This window comes from Calypte anna, chromosome 2 (genome assembly GCF_003957555.1).
Source record: "Calypte anna isolate BGI_N300 chromosome 2, bCalAnn1_v1.p, whole genome shotgun sequence".
NCBI lineage: Eukaryota > Metazoa > Chordata > Aves > Apodiformes > Trochilidae > Calypte > Calypte anna.
The window spans coordinates 45281882-45301119 of NC_044245.1; the positions used below are offsets into that span (position 1 = coordinate 45281882).

Genomic DNA, 19238 nt, shown 5'->3' on the forward strand with positions numbered 1-19238 from the left:
AGAACACCTCAATGATGCAAGAGATACAAACCCACCAACCTCCAACTCACTGGTCCAGAGTAAGAGAAGAACCTGTTCCTGCAAGATTCCTGCCAAACTCCTCATGGGTAGACTTTGGTCTTGCTTTTATATTCCCACCATTTTGATTCAAGGAGAGTAGAAGGTGTAAGAAGACAGAAGCCCCACAGCTTTGTGTTGAAGGCTTCATTTGGATCTTCGTTGTTGGGATGCAGGTACTTGCACTGACCACAGCTGGTGTTTTCTCTGGGCAGGAAACCATTCAAGATGATAACATACTCTGCCTACAAAATGTCTACATAGAGACAAGCAATTTTTTTTTAAAAAGTTCTGCATTTACTGTTTCAAACTCTGCAGAAAAGTACAAAAGACTTCCCCATTAAAGAGGAACAAAAAGCATAAAGTGATTTTAAAAAATTATTACAGAATATGTTATTTTATAGATGATTGCATAATTTTTGGGTGGATGGCTAGTTTCAGAGTAAATACAAAGCAATTCTTGTCAGACAAACTGTTTGTAATTTCTGCTTTGTCATCAGCTCAATATCTCAAATACATAAGACTGCGAAAATACTTCCTAAAATTTACATCTTGCTGCAAAACAACAGGCATGCCCCATTTATTCACATATATATAATTACAAACAACCATATCCTGAAGCCTGTGTGTAATTTACAAGCTGAATATGCATCTGGATAGCGATAAAATTACTCATCATGGAACACTAGAGATCAATACATCTGCACAGTGTCCAGATCTTGAATTAATAGCCTATGGTCTGGCTGATGTCCAATTACTAGCAAAAAATTATAAATACTTAATGGAGTAATGAAGTCTCGTGTCCATATTTTTACACAATGCTGTGTTTGGCTGGATTGAAGGCTTTGTACAGCCTGTTCCTACACAAGGGTGTCTCAGTATATGATAAGAATTACTGAAGGCTACAACAATATTGACAGTGTCTATCAATTATTTGTGACTAGAAAAGATTTAACCATTGCCCCTTCACCTGGAACTTTTCTGCTAACTTTAGGTCCAGGCAAAATGTATGCCGACATGGTGCCCTGGTATTTAGGTCCTCTCATCCCCCACCAGGACTGGATGCCAAGCAGAAACACTCGATCTGCACAGGATCGAGCCCCTGCACCTCCCGGGTCGGGATGCACTCTCCCCTCACACCCCCCCGAGCGCCGGAGTATTTCTCCACCTGCCAAAGGGGAGTCACAGGCTGGGGACAGCAAGCTGCCACCACCTGCCCCCTCCATAACTGCGGAGTGGTTTTCTTCTTTTTGCTTTTGCGGGCAAAAGCGTTCGCCTGCAGCAGAGCGGAGCGTGCAGCCAGCACGCCCACACTAAGGAACCAGTCCGAGACGACAATCCGAGGGCGGGACGAGGGAAAGAGGCCACCCCCCGCCTTCTCCTTGGGGAGCTGCCTCCCGTCGCCGTCTGAGGGGCGGTCGTCGAGGCGGTTGCAATCGGTTCGCTCCCGCTGGGGCTGGGCGCGCAGGCCCCTCGGGCTGCCGGCGGATGAGCGCGGCCCGGGGGAGGGTGTGGATGACCCGGGCGAAGGAGCTGGTGGCGTACTGCCTGCTCCTGGGCTTGTCCTTCCCCCTCCTGCTATTGCTGCCGTTCGTCTGAGATGCGCCGGGAGACAGCTCGCCCCCCCTACGTGGGGACGGGCGGGAGGAGCCGGCGGGAGCCCCGCTCCACCGCCCGGCGTGCGGTCGGCGGCAGCAGCAGCCCGAGGGACTGACGCCCCGGCTGGGGACGATGAGGAGCTCGGGCGGGCTTTGCAGCGGTACCACCCAGCCTGCGCGGGCGGGTGGGCTGCCTCTCCCTGCGGGGGGGCCTGCCCGCGGCCCCGGCCGCGCTCTGCCCCTGCGGGTGTGATGCCACGCCGCGCTCCTTGCTCCCCTTTTTCGGCTGACGGGGACGCCGGGCAGAGACGCGGCGCCGCAGCTTCCCTTTCGTTTTCCCGAGTTGAGCTTTGGCGGCTCGAGGCTGGGGCCGGCGGCGCCTCTGCCCTGAGGCGGCCCAGATGGGCCAGCGGCCGCGGGCGCTGACACCGCAGCCTCAGCGCGGAGCGGGCGGGCCGCCCCTCACCGCCCTCCCTGACCTAGCCCCGGCTCCTGCCCCAGCGCCGCCGCGCCTCCCCGCCAGACGAGCGCCGGCTGTAACCGTGAGGAAGCTGCCGGCCGCGGCGCTCGCGTTGCAGTAAATCCGCCGCTCTGCGGGGCGGAGTGTGTCCCCGCCGGCTTGCCGTGCGGGGAGGCGGGCCGGGGGCCGGCTGAGATGGGAGAGAGCATGTCCAAGAGGCTGAAGCTACAGCTGGGCGGCGAGGCGGAGATGGAGGAACGGGCTTTCGCTAACCCCTACCCCGACTACCAGCCCCACGGAGCGGGAGCCGTAGCCGCGGCCGCCCCCAGTGTAGCGGACACCGAGCGGGACACGACGCCGCTGCCGCCGGAGGAGGAGTCTCTCCCCTTCGGCACCGATGGGAAGGTAAGTCCCAGGCGGTGGGCACCCAGGCAGGCGCCGCGTCCCTGCCCTCAGGGCTCTGTGTCGCCCGTGGGGTGCTATCTTCCTGCAGAAGCGGCCCCGCGGCGCGGGTGTCCGTGGGCGCTGCCCCGGGCCGGCCTCCGGCAGGGCCCCAGGCCCGCGCAGCCTCCGGCGGCGGGAGGGAGGGAGGCGGCCTGCGGCCTGTCCGCGCCGCTGGGGGGGGCAGCGGCCTCGGGGGCGCCTGAGGGGAGAAGCGGGGGGCAGGAGCGGGAATTCTGCGCTGGCTCAGTCCGGGCGTATTGCTTGGAATCGGTGGAGGTGACCGCCGAGAGGTGTTTATTTTCCCCACGCGGGACAGGGTCTGAAGGCAGTGCTCCCTGTGCACTGGTGCTGGTGGTTCGGTCACAGCACTCAGCAATTGCCCGAGTTTCACCAGAGAAATGGAGCAGGGATGGGAAAGGCTGAGCACTCATCCAGAAAAGATGAGGTTTTCCCCTCAAGAGGTAGCAACGCTCAGGCTTCAGGTAGCGCTGTGCGGTGCACCAGGGCATGTGTTTGCCGTCACAGGCACACGTTTTTAAGTTGGGCTGCACCCTGATAGGCACCAGGCAGTCAGTTCAGTCCCGCAGAAGGTCTGTCTGGTCACACCAAGCTCTCGATCTTCCTGTTCTACTTCTCCACACCACGGTCACTTGGCTGGAGAACTGTGCGCGTTTTAGGCTTTTGAGCACAGAAGCTGATCCAGCCTGTTACCACGGCGGCTGGCTTCAACTGAAGGAGAATCAGAATATGGACCTTCTGTCATTTTAGCCCCCGAGCAGCCTCATCTTCTACTACCATGCTGTTTTGTCATCTTTCAGACAAAAAAACCCACTGCGTGGTGACGTTGCTAGGAGTGCTGTGGTTGGGAAGCTACCTTTCCTCACACACTTGACTCTTGACTGAAGGAAATAAAGGAGAACCTTTAATCTCAACTCTGTATTTTCCTGCTTCTGGCAATAAGAAATTATCTTGATTTGCTGATAGGGTGGGATGAGGGTGTTGATGCTCAGTGGTGGGGGCAGTATTCTTCCTGAGCATCCTAAAATTGGGCCGGGCAGTATCAGCTCACCATATGCCTGAGGCAGTGGGAGGTTTCACTAGTTGTTGCTGCTGAGGTTTCTGAAGTTGTGTATGGCTAAACAGAGTGTACAGAAGAGAATACTTAGGAGGACTGGTGTCTTACTGTTACATCTAATTGCAATTGTCAAAACAAGAATTTAGCTCTTGGAAAGGGTTAAAGGATAGGTTTGGAAGTGAATTCTGCTTTCTTCTTACAAAAATTCCTGGTAGGATTACTCAGTGCTGGTAAATTCTATTTTTTTTTTTTAAGAACTGTTATTTCTTTGTTGTTTTGTATCTGTACAAAAGAAACATTCAGGTATGGTAAATTGAAGTATAAAGGCAGAAGTATAAAGGAGATGGCAGAACACGTGTAGCTATGAATTGTTACGTTGGAAAAAAACATTCCAAGAATCTTTTTTCTAAGGCCTTCTGTAGGCCAGTGATCATATGTACTTGCTTTAGATTCTACACTTAATGTCCATTTTTCTAAAAGAGAAAAAAAGCCTGCATTTATTGCTGATCTAGGGTGACTACAGCTTTCCAAAGCAAGAGCTGATATTGGAGGAAGGTGACCACCCTTATTTCGTTTAGGGGCTTTTTTTTGTTGGGTGTTTTTTTTCTTTTGTTTTGTTTTTAGAGAATACTGGCTGTATTGCAGAATAGTTAACTCTGATTACTTCAGGTTTAACTCTTGCACTATTCCAAGTTCAGAGATGTTATTTGAGTTAAGTCAAGAATTTTCAGACCTTCATTCATGTTAGGAATCTCTGTTTTGCTCTGCTGTAGATGAGTATGCTATTTTACAATGGGTGCAAATGTTTTTTTTTCCCAGCATCAGAGGTGGATGAGGTTCATTCTTACTGTGTAGCAGTTGGCAGCTATTTGTAGAGCTTTATTCAGAAAATATCTTTGAGCACTTACTTCAAAAATGGTGGTGTCTGTGCTTTGTTAGGTTCAAAGGTATGAAGCTTCTCTGAAAAAAGATCATAATTTATACTGCATCCAAGTGCTATGACTACAGCAACTTTCAGTGGTCTTTGAATTTTTTCACCTCTGCAGTTCATAGGAGAAGACATGTGAGTGCACATTTTCTTTTGTTTCTGTGCCTGCAAAATCTAAGGAATATTCAGACATATTTCTGGACCATGAGTATATTTATGTGCATTTATCTTTGCAGCATTTTCACGTTGTCCATCCTAGTACTACCCTGACTTTTGTGAGACTTGCTGATGAGTGTTTTGGGGGTCTTTTTGCTGTTTGTGGTTTTTGGTTTGGGATGGGTTTTTTTTTCCATTTAACAGGCTTCAATCTCACAACAGAAACATCCTTGCCTAAAGCCCTGGTAAAGACAACATTACTTTAACAGGTTAGGAAGTTAGTTCTATAAACCACTGTACACAGTAACACAAGTTTCATAAAAATGAGAGAAGCTTTCAGAAGTGCACTGCTTTATTTATTCTTCCCATCTGGGGCTGTGCTGTTGTCATGGAAGGCAATGCATTATTAATACCTCCATTTGATTTCATAAGCTGCCACCATAGCCATCTAAAGCTCACTTGTCTGACAAAAGGAGAAGCTCTTCAAGTCATTGTCTGAAATGTGAGACAATTGGGACGAAGTGCTGCACATGGAAGTGTTTGTAAACACCAGGTACAATTCAAGCAGCTAGAAGATACAGGAGCAGGAGAAGAGAAAAACTCAAGGCTGCTGATTTGTCTTCTCAAAAATTGTCACAGTAAACGTGGCAGTCTAGGTGGACTCTCTCCCCATGTAGTTGAAACTCACTTTTTCTTAATTATATTCCTTTACCTGGGAAGTATTGTGGACTTTAATTGCTTTTGTAACTTGCCTGAGAAAGCTGAAGGTAGTGACTCACCAAGGAGCATTAATTGTAGATGATTAAGAAATGTAGTTTTAAATGTTAGCCTTTGTTTAAAAAGGGGAAGCAGAGAAATTAATAGCTATAGACTTAAAGCATATTCCCTAGTTCATGGGAAAATCAGTTTGTGTAATTAAAGCTAGTGGTGCTTATTTGCAAAGATTATCAGTGGGGAAACAAAACATTTACTTAGATTATCATCTGGCTGATTTAGTGATGTTTAGTTTCCTAGTGATTTCTCCATCTCCTGATAATTCCTTTATGTTGCTTTTCAGTCTTCTCTTTTAAAATATGAAAAAAAAATCAAATCTGAAATACTTTGTCATTGCCTCCTTCCACTCCCTGAGGTTTTTTTTATATGTATTGGATTGTCTCACTGGCAATTTTATTTGTCCTGCTAAAAGCAGCTAGCTCTCTCTGGTCTGAGAATGATTCTGCAACCCCTTACACCAGTGGGAATCATCCCACTCCTTGCACTGCAGGCAAAATCGAACCTCTAGAGCCAGTAAATGTATCGTCCCACTTTTTTGCTGAATCTATGGCAAGGGTAGCAATGTTTACTGAGATTGCCACTTCTTTGGATATTTTCTGGCACCCCATCACAGATGTGTCCTGTTTTAATAGAGAGAAGACTTGGTGCACTGAAAATGATCTTTCTGTTGCAGGAAAGTTAGTTTTGCTTGGTGGTAGTCTTGATCAAAATTGAGAATCATTTCACTGAACTTCACTGTGTATTGCTAGCTGAGGGCAGTCAGTGTATACAATCTGAGAGGAACAACTGCTGCTTCTTTCCTTCCTCATCATTCATATCAGCATTAAATACCACTTCATGCTTTTCCAGCACTTTTATATTGAAATCCCCTCCTGTTATTAAGGACAATAACGTCATCTTTAGACCTGTTTTGACTTCAGACAGCTAGTTCTAAATGAAGATCCTTTTTAAAATTAAAAGCCAAGTTCTGATTAAATTGTCTCACAGCCATCTACTCTTGACCAGTTTCTAGATTTATCTTACAGAGGTGTGAGTTAATGATTTGTTGATTTGGCTAATTGAGTGGGCATTAACAGGTACTGATACGCTGCCAAGTTCAGTATATGGAGTATACTTGCAGTCTGGATATCAAAATAATTTAGACAGTATTGGTAGGGGTTTTTTCTTAGTTTTAGAGTAACATGCTTGTGTCAGGACCAGTGATTTTCAGTATTGCTCTTTTGCTCTATCAGCTTCCATTTCCCAAAACATAGAGTAATGTCTCTCAGTGCTTGTTAATTGTGTTTATTTTTGTTATCAGTAAACTGAAGCTTTTTATGACTCTATGAAACTTAAACCTTTAGGTTTGGGATTTTTTCAGCCTAGTCACCAATGAGACAAATAGCTCCTTTTGCACAAAATGCATTAGAGGCAATCTCATTAGTTCTTACATACTTGCAGAAAGTCTTTCTGTAGCTTAAATGGATTGCTTTTAATGCTGTTTTTCACACTCATTTCTCCTCTGAGCTGGAGGATGATGTCTGCTTTAAAGCCTGATACTTAGAAGCCACTTGTAGCAGTGTGGTATATTGCCCAGAACTGTTGATTTCTCTCTCTTTCCCTCCTCTCTCCCTTTTTCCTTCTTTTTATTTATTATTATTATTTATTTATTTGGTTTATTTTTTTATTAACTATGACATGTAGAGCACTAGGTACTGGATCACTAAAAAAACAGGGCAGTATGTTTTACAGACAGCACTGTTTCACATAATTTATTCAGCATGTGGTTTTGTAGATCTGGCATTTGTTTCTGGAAGGACCTAGCTGAATAGTGTCAGAGAGCTGTGTTTAACTGTTTCAGAGCCTGTGTGATGAGCTTTCATAGGATCTGGTATTTTCAGATAAGAAAGCTGCTCTTTGAGCTGCAACAGTCTGTTGATTTTGGTAAAAACAAAGTAAAACTTGCTTTTTTGTACAAAAAAGCAGGTCATTTCCCAGCTAACCTTGCTAGATTCTGCAGGTGGGATCCAACTGCCATTCCTTCTGGTCTGCTATTGTGGGAGCTCTGTGGAGGTGAATGTGAGACCTCATTCTGCTTCAACAAACCCATGTTCCAGCACGTGGGTGTGAAACCTGGCTCATTTGCAGTCAGTGGCAGGGTTCCCAGTGACTTCAGGACAGCCAGGATTTCTTGTTTCAGCAGAGCAGTGTCGTTCCCCACCTCTTCCTCCTTTACCAGTGTCTGCTGTGTCCCTCATGCAGCCTTTCATGTAAGTTTGTTTTTTGAATTAGCCCACACCATAGTGCCAGCTCAAACTGAGCCTTCTTCTCTGAGTAATGCACTTTTGGTGAAAAAGAACCCAGTATGGTATTATGTCTCCTGTTCTGCACATCTCAAACAATAAAGCCACTTTTCTCTGAAATATCTCTTTTTACCCTGATTTGAACTGAGATGAGATAATAGTGTACTTTGTGTGTTCGGTAGGTAGCACTGAGTATATAGGCCATCTCCTTGCTGCTTCTGCAGAATCATAGAATCATAGAATTGGCTGGGTTGGAAGGGACCTCAGAGATCATCGAGTCTAACCCTTGAACCACCGTTGAGGTTGCTAGACCATGGCACTGAGTGCCACATCCAGTCTCTTTTTAAATATCTCCAGGGATGGAGAATCCACTATTTCAGTGGGCAGCCCATTCCAATGCTTGATCACCCTCCCGGTAAAGAAATTCTTTCTAATATCTAACCTAAACTTCCCCTGGCACAACTTAAGACCGTGCCCTCTTGTCTTGTTGAAAGTTGTCTGGGAAAAGAGACCAACCCCCACCTGGCTACACCCTCCTTTCAGGGAGTTGTAGAGAGCGATGAGGTCTCCCCTGAGCCGCCTCTTCTTCAGGCTGAACAGCCCCGGCTCCCTCAGCCTCTCCTCATAGGGTCTGTGCTCGAGTCCTTTCACCAGCCTAGTTGCCCTCCCTTGGACCTGCTGCAGGACCTCAATCTCCTTCCTAAAGTGAGGGGCCCAGAACTGGACACAGTACTTGAGGTGTGGCCTCACCAGCGCTGAGTACAGGGGCAGAATCACTTCCTTGGACCTGCTGGCCACGCTATTCCTGAATCAATTGCTTCCTTCATCGCTCTAGTTTTTGATGTAGCATCAGTTGCCCAAAAATTGATGGAGTAAACAAGGGTTAATAGCAAATCAGGGTTAATAGCATTATGGTTGTTTTGGAGTTGTTGGTGGTAGGGAAGACTGGTACTATGGCAACTTGTAAAAAAGCTGAGCTCAGACCTCCATTGTCCTGTCATGGCTCTGCACAAGTTACTTGACATAGATGTGTCGTGATGCACATAAATGCTGCGAGGTGTTATTGAAAAACATTTTGGTATCTAAATGTCTTTGGCAAAGGCAAGTGAGATAAATCACCTCATATCTGTCAAACCCGAGTATTACTTTTAACCTCAAGTGCCATGAGATCTCATGGTGGTGTTGTCAGATTTATGTAAGTACTGAGGTATCTGGTCCAAATGTGTGTGTGTGCATGCAGGACTTTAGGTTACAGTAAGGCTTCTCTTTCGTACCAGAAATCGTGATGCAGAACTTGAAAATAGCATCTGCTTATTACTTCACCTGCTCTTGGTGCTGTTGTGTTTTAAAGCCATGTCTGTAAAACTGGAAATGGCTGTAATGGAGAAGTAGGTCAGTAAGAAATAGTAAGTTGCCTGTAATATCAACCTAAAGTGAAATGTTCATTCCTTTTAGGAGTATTTTTGTTTGCATCATGGTGTATTTTTTTGTAAATCATATGTGTGGTTTTAGTGCTGGGTTTACAAAAGATTTAAGTTCTTTTTAGGAATTCTAAACTTGAAAGAATGGCAATAGGGGAAAGAGGTACTGCTGTCAAAGACAACATGATTTGGACACCATGTTGTTAGTGCCAATGGTAAGTGATGTTACACATATATTTACATTCGTTGTGGTTTTGTTGGCTTTAAAAGACTTTGGATTGGAACGTAGCTTTGTATACTGCCTCCCTGCCCCTGCAGTGAAAAAAGTTATATGATTCAAATAAATCACAAAACAATGAACTTACATAACTAACGTATTTGGATTTTTCTGCACTGTTTTGTTTTGAAGGACACTGAGGTTCTGGAGCTTGTCCAAAGAAAGGCTAGTGGAGGGTCTATAGCACAAGTCTTATGGGGAGCAGCTGAGAGAACTGTAGGTCTCCAGCTTGGAGAAAAAGGTGATGAGGGGAGACCTGATCACTTGCTACAACTCTTGAGTTTGTACTAAGCTGTGTGTCAATCTCTTCTCCCAAGTAACAAGTGGTAGAACAAGAGGAAGGTGGCTCAACCAAGGGAGGTTTAGATTCGCTGTCTGGAAAAATGGCTTCACTTGAAAGTGTTGTCAGGCACTGGAACAGGCTTCTAAGAGAAATGGTGGAGTTGTCATTCCTTGGAGGTATTTAAGAAATGTGTTGTTATGGTGCCTAGGCACATGATTTACTGGTAGATATGCCAGTGTGCTATGTTAATGGTTGGACTTGATCCTAAAGGTCTTCTCCAACTGAAATAATTTTATGATTATATGATTCTATGTTTCATGCTGATAGTGAGCCTTTCTTTTTACCACAGTCAATATGGTACAGGGTTCTGTTGGATATGATGAGGAATGAGCTCCCTTTTTTGTGTTTTGTCAATATAAAACTTGAGTAGTGGATGGGATTACAGCGTTTTTTCTTTCTAAAGCAACAGTGGAATTCTGTCCAGGAATTCTATTGCTGTAGTGGAATTCCTGGACACTGCCTTTTCTAGTTAGATAACTCTTCACCTCCTGTTACCATCTGGTGTTTTGTGAACCAGGACTAGATGCAGCACTGGATATCAGAGATCAGGCTTCCTGGTTCTTGTTCCTCCTGACAGGAATAGCAAGAGTTACCTATAGAAAAGGCCTGGATGACAGCTGGAAAAATCCTTATGAAATGAATATGCTACTCATGAAAATCAATCTGCACTCAACATGAATTAGTGTGCTTTATGCTAAGCTGTAATGCTGCCATAAGATTGCTTGAAGAAGGCTTGTAAATCTTTTAAAGACACCTTTCAATGTTCTTTTCTTCAGGTAATTAATTTAATGCATGTAAGCATATGCTATAAGCTTATAGTGCAGTCTTATAAAATGAGTAGTGACGGTGCTCAGTTAAAGCTTCAGAGCAACAGAAAAAAGGTAGAGGCTGTGGCAGAGGAGTAAGTAGATGGGGAAAACTCTTGTGCTTCATAAGCTGGGGAGTAGTTTTGTTTGGGCTGATAGTAATTATTATAATACTAAAATATAGTTATAAAAAGTAATTATTAATTATAGTAATAAAATAATGCTTTAATCTCTGCTTTTCCAAGCACTAAGTCAAGTAAACTAGAATTCCCATTTTAAAGAGAGGGATGTGCCAGCCTGAGATAAATTAGTTGTACAGACCTGAGGTTTCAAAGCAGAAACCAGGTTTCCTGGTGTCCTAGTACTCCCTTCTTGCCTCTAGGTAATTAATCTGGTGTTTGATTAAAAAATGTCCTGATTTGGTAACAGCAGGTGTATTGTCAGAACAAAAAGGTAACCAGCTTGTTTATAATGTGTAGTAGGTAAATAAGCCAGCAGTCTGAAACTCAGATAAGACAGTGCTATGCCTGGGTGCATCCGCGTGGATATTTTCGTGCTGTTTCACCATATGCCTTAGCCTTGGCATAGCTGTTCCAAAGGAGAGAAGCCCTGCCCATTGGGAAGGGTTTTGTTTTGTATTGAAACTTCACTGAACTGGTCAAAAGGGTGGGAGGAAGGTTGTGTTTGTGTGATCGAGTATCCTAACAAAAAGATGCTTGTGTAAAAAAATACCACATTAAGGCCAAGGAACAATAGGCATTGGGTGCTTACTATGATTGGTTGCTGTTTCTAGAGCTGCTGGAGAAAGTTAAGGGGGCTCTAGCTTCGTCCTAGAGTGGTGTGGTATAATATCCTCTTCCCTATCTTACCATCACAAAATGTATTTGAACTGTTGACCCTGGAGACTTAAGGAATGTCAGAGGACTTCTGTAATTCCTATTATATTCTGATTCCTGAAGCTGTTGATTGGATGTTGGAATTCACCGATTTCTTTATGAAGTACTGCTCTGAACATGAGTAGAAAGTGTGTATTTTGAGTAATCCATTGCATGGTGGCATCCAGCTCTCTTTAGTTGAACCTCTCCATTTTTGGATATTTTGTAATCAAACAAGAACTTACTTTCCTAATGAGCTTATTTTTCTTTCTCCAGTAAAAAACCCCATAAATCTAGATGTGTCAAACTAAGCCTTCATTGATCTGATTTATTTCAGATGTTACTTGGGAACAGGATGGGGAAAGAAGAGGTGGAAGGAGATGAAACACTGTTCAGAAAACAGTAGTTTATTCTCAGTGTAAGCTGACAAGGAGCCAGGTTGTGTAATGCCCTTTTTCTGATGACCACTGCATTGTGTCTCTTGGTTTGGGAGAGGAGGGAGCTCTGCTGGCTTCCATGTTCCTAGAGAGTTTATCTTGTGGCTGTTCCTGGATAACTAAGATATGGCAAGTGATACGTATTCCTGAGGCCTTCTGTAGATTATGGAAAACACATTCAGGAAATATTCTTGGGTGGCACAAGGCTTATCTATATTGCTGTTTTGTCAAAATCATTCCATTATTTGATAATGATAAATCTTTTCCTACATCCTAGGAAAGGAAGAGGGTTTCTTCTCTAGCTGTGTAGTAGATAAATTGTGCTACAATTAAACCTACCCCTTAAGCTCTATTTAAATATATAAAATAGTTTTTCATAAACTAATCATTAAGATATAGTGTTTAATATTAATGATTTTTAATAGCCAAGCATTTTTGATTGTTGTTCCTGATGGTCCCCGTCAAAGGTGGAATCTGTGAAGAGACTTCATGACGTAACATGGAAGTTAATTGGTCAATAAGTTCTAGTTAATTGACTGTTTCCATGGTTTAATAGAGTAATTTGTAATGTATCTTCCCCTACAGTATGCTTAATGAGAGAGAAACGTTGACAAGAGTAAAGTATCCTCTGCTATATTTCATATATAGCATCTATGTAAACTTAGTCAAAAGTGTAACTAAGCTATGTGTAAAATCAAAGATTTGTTTCTTCACCTTTGTGCATGAGCCTGAAGCTTCTGAACTGCTTTTAGTTGTCCCATTCACGTCTAGCTCTTTCTTTCAGGTTGTTGTTTTTTAATATGTTACTTAGTTTAATATCCTCCTCTCAGGATAAAGTATGTTATTCCTAATACTGTTTTAGGGACAGGAGACGGCAAAGAAGCAAGAGAAAGGGCATTTAGACAGCTTGCCTTCTGTGTGGTGATGAGAGGCTGGGACATCAAAAGAAGTCTGTGATTTAAGAAAAAAATGTGAATACATCGTTGATTATGTGATTGAGCACATCATTAGAGATTCTGGCTTGACTTTGACTTCATTTTCTCAAATATAAGTATTTCTTTTCCTTTAGCCATTTCCTGCGGGATGTGCAGGGACCTTGTGATGAGAGCAAGAAGCTGGAGCATGAGGCTTGTAGGTTCTCTGGGCTGTATTTGTCCATAGCATGGTCTTGGTACCAGGACACTCAATAGAGTACTGGTCCATGGAGTGGCAGCAGCTGGTTTTGTTCTGTTTGCTTCTATTTGACTTTTACCTCAGAGAAGTTTTGTTTACTGTATTAAGAACACAAGGTAAGAGGCAGCATATAATAAAATCCTGTCACAATGTCCATAGGAGCTCTTTATGTGACTTTTTAAATATCCTCAGAAAATTTTTGTCTACAGTAGTAACTTACTCTATTACTAAATCAAAACGCTTTACATGGGACGCACTGAAGATGAACCACATTTACACTGATGATTGCTGTATGTACTACCTACGGTCCAATTATTTTTTGTTTGTTTTCTTTGGGGGGGGCGTTTGGTTTTGTTTGGTGTTTGTTTGTTTTTTTTTCCAAACAAGAAAGTGCAGCAGACAGTTTTCATTCTTGGATTCTTTTATTTTCTGACTTTCACTCTCTTGTCTCCTTTTTTCAGGTCAGTGCTCGGTTCTCAAAACGGATCCAGGCAAAAATCAAGGACCTTCTGCAACAAATGGAGGAAGGGCTGAAGACAGCAGATCCGCATGACTGTTCTGCCTACACTGGCTGGACTGGTGAGAAAGCTACAATCCCATTGAAATGTGTTTGTTAAATGATGTAATGGGGTTTATTCACAGGAGGAGGTTCTGATATTCTTACAGGAGTGTCAGAAATAGTCTGATGCAGGCATTTGTGAGTTGTTTTCTTTTAAGTTTGGACCCTTGGTCACTGCTGTATGAAGTAACTTCTTTTGACTTCAAGTGGATTTTTTAAGGCTGCTCTTTCTTCAGTTTACCTCTTGTTTTTTTAAGGTTTTCTTAAAATTAATTATTTTTACCTTTTCTGCTCCTCTGACTATTAGTTAACAGTTGTCTAATCATTTTGGAGGGAGTAAATGGAGGTCAAGTGTTCCATGCTCAGCAGCTGGGAGTCTGGAATGTTGATAGTTTGGTTGTGCTGGTTCTTTCTGTACAAAAATGGTGAAATGAACGTGTGAGGAGGGGAAGTATGGAGGTGGAGATGCATAGGCATGTGCAAGTGCTGGTTATTGCTGGGCACCATCATAGCATTGCATCAGTGATGCTGCCAAAATGTGAATGAGCCCTTCTGCTCCTTTAGGCAGAGCCTGCTGTTGTTGAATCTGGTGTAGCCACTGCTTTTCAAGCTGCTGCTATGCTTTTCCATGTAGGCCTCTCAAGTGCCACTTTGCTAACACAATGACATCCCGTTCCTGCTCTGTATAGCACCCATGTCAGGCATTCTTGTGCTTTAGCCCTGCACGTGTGAAGTGTGCCCCGAGGAGATCTTTTATCTTAATGTCATGAGGGGGAACAGCTTAAGGAAACCCTCCAGGCTTTTCCCGTGCTCAGGCTTAATTCTGGCAACAAAAGGGTGAAATTTATTTGCTTTCTTCTTGATGTTTTGGTACAGATGGTGCTGTGGGTGGATAGGTGGGGAAGTTTAGACAACTCGAACTTAAAGGGTAGATATGTCTCAGGGTCTGAAAGTGAGTGCCTGCTGAGTGAGTGCAGAAGATTTCCAGTGGTGGGCTTTCTCATCCTGACATTAAAAGGCTCCTGGGGTTCTGACACTGTGACTGACAACTGAGGTTACAGCTGATAAACCAGAGCATGCTCAAAATGAGTCATAAGCTAAAATTAACAGAGCTGTTATTAGTTGAAACAAGATAGATGAACAAGTAATGCAGTCTAGTGAGAGCTGAGAGTAGGGATTTTCCATCCTGTAGGAAAGGATGATCAACTACATCTATTGCAAGTTTTGAACTTTGTACGAGGCTCCTGTGGAAATTACTCTGAATAAAAATATTTAAATGATCTGACTTTTAAAATACTTAGTGCAAATACTTTCTCTCCAAACTTGCTTCTTGAAACATTTTTCTAGTGTGCTAATCAGAAGCTTATTATATATGAAGTCTCGACAAATCTTATTGTCAGGATGGGCCTGAGCATTGGCTTGTAGTCTGTGAAACATCTTTAAAATCTTGGAGCATGTTCTGTTGGCATGTAACAATCATGGGACTCATATTAAGAGTCTGTCTTGCTTATGCAAGTGTTCTGTGTATGACAGACCTCATGGAGGAGCCATTTTAAGAGCAGCATAAAAAAGCATTACAGAAATTCCAGAAAATAATCCTTAAGTTCCTGTCCTACTGAATTGGGCTCTCCAAGCTCTGCAGCTATCCTCTTGGACTCCTCTAGAAAATCCTGTTCAAAGCCAGTCTGGAGAGCATGTGAGGATGTACCAGCACTCTGGTGCTGCTGTTCTTTGTGTACACCTCAGGTAGCCTCTCTGTGGAGCTAGGTGGGTCTTGTGTGTACTCAGCTTTAGTTGTGGCTCAGGAGAGTGCTCTCCCCATTCAGAAGTGAGTTTTAGATGCCTTATGGTCTGGAGGTAAATGTTTTGCTTTGTACATGCATGCTTGCAGTTAGCCAGTAAACATCTACTTGGATGGATTTGTTTCACTTTCTTCAGTCTGTATTATTGCAGTATTTAAAGTTTGTTTTGTTCTAATGGAAAACTATGTGATGACTTTAATGAAGCTGGATATTATCTTCTGTCATTCTCTGAGGACTGACTTGCTTTCTGGCTTGTACAAAGCTTTTACAGCCTAATTTGTAGAGGCTCATAATCTTGTGAAATATATTTAAAGGTTATAAAGAACTTAGCAAGTTGAATTCAGTAACTCACCAAAAGATCCTTTTATGAATAAAATGGAAAATAGGTCTTTTCTTGCATCTGATAAATGAGTATTGTACAGTCAATATATTGGTCATACACATGCTTGTTAGCCCCACTTTTTGGGTCTTCAGTGCTTTCTTCACCGTACATTAGTGCCTGTGTCATAAATCTTCATTCTCTGCAAATTGGGAGTTTGCCATTAGGCTTCAGTCTGATTTCTTTATTTTTATTTTTTAAATTTTTGTCATAATCCAAATTGAAATGTAAATTGAAGTCTTGGTGCCTTCCCATTGCATTAGCTAGAACCCTTGACTGACATGCTTTAAGTGCCCAAATACTTGTTTTAATTTGAGTGACTGGTTCACAGGCAGCTAAGAGAGAAATATGATCTCCTAAGAAGGAAAAGGAAATTAAACTATCTCTTTTTATTGTGTTTGTTTCAGGTATTGCCCTCTTATACCTGCAACTGTACCGTGTCACAAAAAACCAGAGTCACTTGCAGCGATCTCTTGATTATGTGAAGAGAATCCTTCGGAATCTGAATGGCAGAAGAGTTACTTTCCTCTGTGGTGATGCTGGGCCACTGGCAGTGGGAGCAGTGGTTTATCACAAGCTGAAAAATGACAGTGAATCTAAAGAATGTGTTGCCAAGTAAGTGGTTGATGGTAGAAAAAGCTATGCCTTTCATTTATAAGGAGCTTTGGTTCAGTAACATTAGCAGGTAGAGTTTTGGAGGACAGGATTGAAAAATGGTGACATTTTCTCCCCTTATATGTTTTCAGTACAAGAATACAAAGTAGACTTTATGAAAGCTGGCTTACACTTGATTACACAGTTAGGTTATCTTGAGGCCTCCTGTCACCATAAGGACAGGATGTCCTGGGCATATTTGTAGTGCATGCACACTTATGTTTTGTCACATCAAAGTGACATTTAACAAAAGCTGTAAACTTATAATGGGCAATATGTAGTGCTTGTGCAGTATATGATGCTTCCTATAAAGAGTGTGTATTCATTACAAAACATGTACACTGCAGGGATCTGGAAACATCCAGACAGAAACATGGTACATTGGATTGACATGTAATAAAGATTTAATAAAACAAAGACGGAGATATTTGCTGAACTGTCAAAGACAAGGGCCTTACTTAGGTCAGAATCCATGTGAAGGATTGCCTGAAAAAAAAAATTCAGCTCCCTTTCAAAGTAAACTCAATGTAGCAAATGTTGTGAGAAATCCCATTTGGATGTAGAGCTTCCTGGGTGAACAGAGCTGATTGCTGTACCTTGGAAAGGGCTGGAAGCACTGGAGCCCTTTGGGGTTTGTATTCAGCAGGAGCAATCTACCTGCTGGTGGTCCAGAAGCATACCTTAGTTTGACAGAATTTGCAGACTAACCTTCTGTTCTCCATTCTGGTTTGTGTTTGGGAATATAATTGTTCTTTTTCTAATCTAGAATTTTAGTGGGATTAATCTCTGATGCTGTTCCTGAATTAATATTTCAGTTTCTAAATGGATGGTAGGTCTGAGTGTTCTTGTTTTTAGTAAACTTGGGCATGTCGTTTTGGATGCAGCTAAACAAAGCAGTGTTGCTGTAAGGCAAGAATAGCAAAGTGAGATTAGCAATAAATTTTTTAGTGTCACCTATCCTTGGAAAGTCATCTCTAGGAGGACTGAAAAAGAGGTTAATTTGATTATTTGTTTCTTTTCTTCCCTTTTTATTTACAAATATATTCATGACACCAGCTGAGTGTTATATTATGGATTGCAAAATGTAATCCGTGATTGCACTTCTTAAACTTTCTACCTTGTAGTCCGGTTTATGATTTCAGTAATAAAAATTAACAGTGGACAGTGTAAAAAAATAATTTAATTCTAAGTCCAAAGTGTAGTTTAAAGAAAGGATAAATGCAAAATTCCTTTTTTAGCAAGTGGCTTTTCTATGGGATTAAGCAGTGACAGCATAAGCAAGGCATTGGGGTCAGTGTTTTTGCATGGTCATGATATCAATGCTAACATTTCTGCTGAATAATAGCAGCCAGGGGGATTTGGAAACTGAGTTAGGTCTTAATCTGGATTGTCTTGCCTACTCTCAGCTTCAAATGTGATCATCTCTATAGTTTCATCTAATTGCCAATTTAATAAACATAAAGAGAAAGATATAGGGAGGGAGTGGGCAGGAAAACAGATCTCTGCTCCACCTCAGTTCTAATGCAGACTATTGGAGTAATAGCAGGGGGTCTCTTTGGAGCAAATGAGAGCTGCAAAGGCCAGCCCAAGGTTTTGGTTGTTTTTCCATTTCTAAAGGCAGGCAAAACTCCTGTGCATAATAGCAGTGCCCTTTACAAAATTGAACTGCTAAACATCTGAGATGTGTTTCTAGGGACGGAAGTGCTGAATGGTGATATTGGCAGCTCTAGCTTGTTTTTTTCCTTTTTTTTGTTTTTTCCTTTTTGTGTTTTTTTCCTTTTACACACCTACAGTTAAGGGTCCTCGCTTAGGTAAAATTCCCAGAGGCTCTAGGAGGTTTCCCTGTTTGTTGGGGGAGCACTTCAGTGTCCTCCAACCCCTCTGCCACACCCATACGTCTGCGCAGAAGCTTGGGTAGGTTGCAGTAGCACTCGCCTGGCTCTAGCTCAGTTGTTTTTCTGTCAGGGGTGGCAGGCACACTGAGTTCCTGTGCGTAAACCTGGAAGCCAGCTGAGGTAGAGATGGCTGAAGGGAAGTCTGAAGCTTCAGTGCTCATTCTGCTTCAGGTTTGACCGATGTACAGCTTGTGCTGTACATAGCCCAGTATGGTCTCTAGAGAAGATGTTGTCCCTCCCTACCTTCCTTGTCTGATACAGGTTGTTGCAGCTCCAAAGGACAGTCATAAGCACAGATGCTGAACTTCCAGATGAGCTGCTTTATGGCAGAGCAGGTTATCTGTATGCCTTGCTGTACCTGAATACTGAAATTGGTCCGAACACCATCCCACAATCTGTTATCAAAGAGGTAAGATACTTTTCTCTCTCCAGTCACACAGCATCGGTGAGGTTGAACTGGAATCATGCCCTTGCGTAATTCAAGGGATTAAGAGAGGGTTGCTAAAAAGAAGAAGGACCTAGAACTGCAAACCCAGTCTCATAGATCCCTCCAATCTCTTCCCCCTTTCCCTGCTGCCCACTTGAGACTGAGACAGGCCAGTGCGGGTGGGTCTGTGGCCAGCCATGGAAGTGGATCTAATATGTAACTAGTTTTGGAACATTTGAGGATGAGAAATTGTTTCCAAATAACTTAAAACACAAGTTTGGAAGTGTTAATTGAAAAGAGAGAGAATTCTGTGTGGGGAAAAATGGATGAATGTTCTGTAGATAGCAGAATCAGAGAAGGCAGGCCTGGAAAAGTGTGATTAGAAGTATTTATTTATTGAATTTCTACTCTTGGAA

At 43.0% G+C, this 19238-nt stretch overlaps 1 protein-coding gene across 2 annotated transcripts in view; it reads left to right on the forward strand.

Annotated features, from left to right (window-relative positions):
* The first annotated feature begins 1466 nt into the window (after window positions 1-1466).
* The window catches only part of LANCL2 (LanC like 2), a 33086-nt gene continuing 15314 nt past the window's right edge, over window positions 1467-19238 (forward strand). Inside the window, exons 1-4 of one of the 2 annotated variants that reach the window (XM_030445311.1) lie at window positions 1467-2520; window positions 13568-13685; window positions 16254-16461; window positions 18657-18804. In XM_030445311.1, the coding sequence (XP_030301171.1) occupies window positions 2311-2520; window positions 13568-13685; window positions 16254-16461; window positions 18657-18804 (684 nt within the window). In that variant the 5' untranslated portion in view covers window positions 1467-2310. The remainder of the gene's footprint in view (window positions 2521-13567; window positions 13686-16253; window positions 16462-18656; window positions 18805-19238) is intronic. The other variant, XR_003987205.1, reaches the window with a different exon arrangement.